Raw genomic sequence first — 6,486 nt, forward strand, 5'->3', positions numbered from 1 at the left:
AGATAACATAACATATTACTTGTTAATTATATTCTTAGGCTGTCAATATCTATAAACTTTTTTTAAGTTAATGTTTGACTAATTTCTTGAAAATGTAGGAGGTGAAATAAAGTGTGAGTGATTTGTTTTGCTATTGATATGTATATATATATATATATATATAAAGTAAAAAACAAAAGTTAAGTAAAAACTTGACAGAAGTTTTTTTCTTTTATAAAACATTTATACAAATCTTTGCATTAAACATGACTGAGTAAAACAATTTGTTTTATATTGTGATCATGAGATAACATTAATTTTACTATTTTTATACATTTAAAGTTTTAATCCCCTTTAAGTATTAGGTTTATGACATGTATGTTTTTCAGATTTCTCAATTATAATGACATTGTGCACATAAGAATAATAAAAAAAGGTTCATTGACTGTCAGTATGTGATCTTTCTGTTCTAGTTATTGACTGGGTTAAAGGTTTGTGGGTCTTTTAATATAAATTTAACCTTATAGTTACTAAATTCATGCAAGCATGAAGAATTGATGCTCATAAACTATACAGATTTTGAGAGCTAAAATCATGAGTGTTGAGACACATTTTATTGGGTTTTTTATTGTTTTGACAGTATTGTACTTATGTTGAGTATTTTAAACCAATTTTGAGGCTTCATTAAGTCATTATAGTCCATATTGCCACGTCCAGTCATACTCTATCTGTCAATTGTGCATTTTAACAATAGTTTGTTAAGGTAGTTTCCATTGCAAAAGTCTGTCATGAGGCTTCTTGACCAAAGCACAATGCTTATTCCTGAATGGTATTCATAATCCTGCTAGTTATGAGGAAGATAGTTTCTCAGTGGTCACTTCAACATAGGAGTTATTTCTGGCAACTTAACTGGTATGTCTTAATATGGAACAATATGAATATCCATTTCATTCTCCAGCTGTTTGAGCTATGCGACAGTTGAATGGGAAATATGACCGGAAGCCTTATCTTGATGAAACTATACCTTGTTAGGCTCATTTCCAGATTTAGATCCTTCTTGATTATGTTTCATATTGTTGTCTGTTGGTGGCTTTCTGAATCCCTAATCCAAACAGATATTTATGATCTGAGTGTAAGAATATTATATGTTGGAAACACTTTTCAAAAACAGTCAGTATTTAGTGGATCGTACTACCTACAAAATTCTAAACAATGTCCGAATTTATTAGGTCGTGAAGAAATTAATGTCGCTTTTTTTAAATGAAAAACCCCGAAACCACAGCCAAGGGAACGGGCTTGGAAAAATCAGCGTTCTGTTATAGCTCTATTGTTGTTTGGAATGTTTATAGAAGTTTTGTTGCAATATATATAGTATGACAAAAATAACAGATTTATGACATTAACTCTTAAATCCAACAGATTTCTATGTACAGATATATTAAATGAAATAGTTTCCATTCTTATTGATGATACTTTTCCATCTTACATTCAGGTTATTAATGCCCTGATTAAAGAAATCACTTGGCTTTGAAGCAAAAAGCATGTCAGTGTCTTCTTTAACACCTACCACATTTTCATACGTTTTCCAATTAAGATGGTGTTGCAGCAAATGAAAAAGATGGTAATCTGATGGTGCCATATCTGAAGAATATGGTGGGTGAGGGAGAACTTCCCAACCCAACTCCATAATCTTGTGTTATATCAAATGTGCCACATGTGGACTTTCATTGTTGTGGAGAAGAAGAACACCTTTTCGATTGATGAGTGAAGGGCATTTCTGATGAAGGGCTTGATCTAAATGTTCAAGTTGATGACTATAGGTCTCTGCATTTACAGTTCGCTATGGATTGGGGTTTTTGAAATGAATTACTCCTTTGATGTCTCCCACCAAATGCAAAGCATCACTTCCTGTGGATAGAGTCCAGGTTTTGGGGTCGGAAGTGGTTTTTTTGTCTAGGACTGTGCCATTGTTTTTAGCATTTAATATTTGCATAGAGAATCCATTTTTCATCACTGGTGACAATTCTGTCTAAAAAATGGTTCACGTGCATTACGTGCCAGAAGAGATGAAGCAACGTTCACATGTTAGAAATGATGATCATAGGAGAGTTCGTGAGGCACACAAACACCTTCTTTATGGAGTTTTCCCATATTCCTTAGATGTTTACATATTGTTTCATGAGAGAGATGCAATTTCAAGGCCATTTCATGAGTGTGTTGCCTTGGGTTAGACTAAACAAGCGTCTTCAGAGCATCAATATAAATTCCAACATGTCGGCCCCTGCCATCACAGTTTTAAGGCTAAAGTTACCTGAATGAAATTTGCTGAACCATCATTGAGATTTACGAATCTTCAAAACTTTTTCACAAGCTTCTATGATATTATTGTAGCATTGTTTCCCTTCTTGTATTCAAACAGCATTACATGCCGAATGTGTGTGTGTTTCGTCATGTGCCATCACTATAAGGGATTAGAGTATACTAAACTTTGCACATTGTATAGGCTTCACTGACGTGACATTTAGGTGGTTCGTTTAACTATTATACGTAATGTACATTTTTTGGGGGGAGGGGTTAATGAAAGTGTTCCAAAATGCAACATTAATTTCTTGATGACCTAATAGTTATGATACGTAGTCTTCCACCATGACTATATGGACTGTGGTCATCACATGACTTACTGATTTCTCTTTTCAAAATTATATTAGTCTGGAAATATAATTATGTTGAATTATTCCAGATTTTAGATTAAATTTAAAACTTGTTCTGTATGAATGACTGAATTGGAATTTTTCAATAAAAGAAGGTATGTTTTAATTACTTTAGTAGTTTTACTAGTTTCCCTGAAACTTCTGTTTTGGATCTTTTCATACTTGGAACTTTATGTGAAAGTAGTTTGATTGTGCTGCTTTTTAATAAATATTAATATATATATAGTGGTATTCCTACTTTTGTAATATGGTATATGTGATTAGTTTTAGTTTTTAATTTATCAGCTAATCCATATGTAATTGGCATTCTTTAAGATCTTTTAAATTTATACCAGAAATTGTATACATATATTTTTATCAACAGCACAGACTTATTTAATAACTTATTAAATTCTTGCTCTATTGTTTTTAGGTGGAAAGTCCAAAAAAGCTAAAGGTGGGAATAACTATATAAATGTTTCAAACTGTCCAGCTACAGTTCATAATCCACCATCAGTTGCGATGTTCAGTACAATTCAGCACAAAGTGGATAACATTGAGGAACCTGTTATAGGTATTTATCTTTAAATTATTTTATAGTAAAATTTGTATATTAACCAAAACTAAATGTTTTAAAGTAATGTTAGCCTGTTTTTTCTGTTATAGCTCTATTGTTGTTTGGAATGTTTATAGAAGTTTTGTTGCAATATATATAGTATGACAAAAATAACAGATTTATGACATTAACTCTTAAATCCAACAGATTTCTATGTACAGATATTTAACATTCATCGCAGTGCACATTAAATGTCATTTAAACTTTTTGTTTACTTTGATGCTGTTGAACTAACAACATTAATGTGATTGTGTAACAAAATACATTTATATTATGCTCTGTACTATTTCTTCTTTGTGTACTAAGTCTTGTGCAGAGTCTAAACAATTGTGATCTTGTGTCAAGCTCTCACTAGTATATTTTCATGTATTTCAAAAGTATTACAAAAATATCAAGCATTCTAGTTTTGTGGACTGTTATTGTTTTGCAGTTGAACATGACAATGTTTCGATTTGCCTTAAATGTAGAATAAATATTACACTTAACATTTGCCTTTAGATGAATATATCAACCACAAAATAAACAGTTGATATTATTTACCTGTGTGAGAAGTATTTCAAGTATAATATTCATATTAAGATGGAATGAATTGTGCCATGAGAAAAAATGTCTGTCCATTCTTATAGTATAAAAATCTAACATAATTCTTCTTTGTTAATTATAGTTATATTAATAATGCTGTATTCTAGTAGGGATTTTGTATAAGCTACAGCCATATTTTCTCTTGAAAAAAGAAGAGTTAGAGGGGCTCTGATTGAGGTGTTTAAAGTTGTTAAAGGAATTCCCACAGTAATCACAGTACAGATAGCCCATTGTGTAACTTTGTCCTCAAAAACAGTTAGTTTAGTGTGTGGTTTAGAATAAAAATCATACGTTGTTATCAAATGCAAATTTCTTTTAACAAGACCTTTTCAGTTGCTATTCTAAGGTGTTTATTTTTTAGGTAATGAAAAGGTGTAAACAATTTTCAAAAATTATGAAAAAAAAATGTTACTTGGCATATTGTCTCCAAGAGACCTTCCTAAACTTAACATATCTAGCTACATTCTTGGTGAAAAAGCTATTAATATTGAAAATTATTTAATTTCTAAAGTTCTTTTGAAGCTAGTAGCGTATGTATGTTTTCTTTTAATACAATGAATTATGATAAAATATTGACAGCATGTTATTATTTTCCAAGTATTGTCATTTGTTTTATTTATTTCGAGTATACTGCTTATTAGGAAATGGCTTTTTGGAGAATATAATGTTTTTAAACTTATTCACTTTGTGGTTCAGCAAATGGATGGATTCATTAAACTGTAAATATTTTTCATTATGTTTTGAGAAAGCTTTTTCAAACCAACTTGCCTGTGATTTGTTGTTGACATGTTTTTAACTAATATAATTGTTTGCTTTAAAATCTTTGAATTCTGTTTAATTCCCCACGTTTCAGTTCTGCTATAATGGTTACTTTGGATGGATTTTTGGTGTAACACTTGAGTTATCAAGACAAAAATGCACACACTGTACATATAGTTATATTATTGTTTCTTAAATGTAGTGTTAAGTTTCAGTAAGCCCTTGATCAGCATTGTTTAATGATCCCATCATATAAGCAGCTAATATAACAATTTCTCAATTTATGACTAACAATTCCCATATGAAAACCAGGATACCCACCTCAAAACAGCTGGGATTTGCTGGAATTTCGTGTAGGAATAACTACAGATTCCTTCATTTTTTTTTACAAATTTAAAAACACAATTTTATGTAAACTTTATGAAAAATATGCTTCTGCTTTTTGAAAACAAACTCTTAGGCAGCAGTGAAACACACCTGCATGTTTTATTTATGTAAAGTACTTTTATAGAAAAAAACAACAACTTATATTTGTAATTAATTTTTGTATGTCTCTTTATTGACAGGTTTGAATTTTGTTGTTGAGTACCGTGGAGAAGATTCCAGTGATGAAGTTATTTTTGAATGTTCCATCTGTGATTGCAGATGCACAGAGAGCAGCATTATAAATCATCTTGTAGGGATGAAACACCGCTTACAGATATTGGTAAGTTTTAACACTTGCTAAAAGACAAATAAATAGTGTAAACAAGGTTTTATAGTTTTTTAAATTTTGGCATGAATCCACATTTTTTTTGTAATTACAAATATATATTTTTGTTCTTAATCTAATGTAGATTTGTAAGACTTCCCTGCAATTTTATCTGTTTTGAAACCAAATCTATTTGTAGAAACATTATGATCCAAATCTTCATATGGACATCATTCAACGGAAACTGCGTAAATCTGAGATGAATATCATTGCAACTGAGCATGCTGAGCATCTAGAAAAAATGTATGGAAGAGGATCTATCAAAGTTCTTCTGAAATGCCCTCCTGATATAAGTATGATTATTTTTTTACCTTCCACAGTAATATAATGCTATTGTTTACATTAAAGATATTTCATGATTTACCCCTTTTAGATTTTTTATGTTTATTTTGAGCATCATATGTATATTATAAAATATTAGTTCTTATGATAAAATTTCATGATTGAGACTTTTTATGTTTTCCTAGTATATGAGTTATCAAGGGGCACAGCTTAAATTTTGAAGTAATCAAATCTTCTTAATGGAAGGGATGTGATAACTTTTTATCCAAATACTTTTTAATAACCAGTAAGTTAAAAAGCTTGATTAGGACATCAGTTTAAACTTGTGCAACTTGTTAATCATGGGATTTGAACATGAGAGATTAGTTGACAGTTTTATGAATTTAATTCATAAGACATTCAGCTATTACTATGCTTTGGCTTACTTAACTACTAAATTGTTTCAATATATGTTCATAAATCGATTCAAATATCAAGACCAACACCAAAAAGCACCAGACAGACAAAATAATGAGAAACTACTCTGTGGTAAAGATAAGCTGTACCCTAGTAAGAGAGATATCTGTGAAAATGCATGTTAAATACTTATAGTAATATGATATTTATCATATTTAATCTCTTGTTTTTTTAAGTCTGACATGTGGTGTAAAATTGGAACTCAGGAGAAATTAGGGTACATTTAATCTTCCCATGTTAGTTTTGTAACCTAGTTTTATCTCTCATTTGTGTGACCTTTTTATTATTGTTATTTCATCCAAGGTAAGATGATGCTGTTAAAGATTAACATAACTGTCATGTTTATATATATATATATATATATATATATA

General features: G+C 30.2%; 1 protein-coding gene across 2 annotated transcripts in view; it reads left to right on the top strand.

Moving 5' to 3' along the window:
• LOC106470180 overlaps positions 1-6,486 on the top strand; it is a 73,475-nt gene that overhangs the window by 47,855 nt on the left and 19,134 nt on the right. For both annotated transcript variants that reach the window (XM_022398338.1, XM_022398290.1), the window contains exons 9-11: positions 3,103-3,243; positions 5,193-5,332; positions 5,517-5,670. In XM_022398338.1, coding sequence (XP_022254046.1) covers positions 3,103-3,243; positions 5,193-5,332; positions 5,517-5,670 — 435 coding nt within the window. The remainder of the gene's footprint in view (positions 1-3,102; positions 3,244-5,192; positions 5,333-5,516; positions 5,671-6,486) is intronic.

This window comes from Limulus polyphemus, unplaced genomic scaffold (assembly GCF_000517525.1).
Source record: "Limulus polyphemus unplaced genomic scaffold, Limulus_polyphemus-2.1.2 Scaffold3, whole genome shotgun sequence".
Classification (NCBI taxonomy): Eukaryota; Metazoa; Arthropoda; class Merostomata; order Xiphosura; family Limulidae; genus Limulus; species Limulus polyphemus.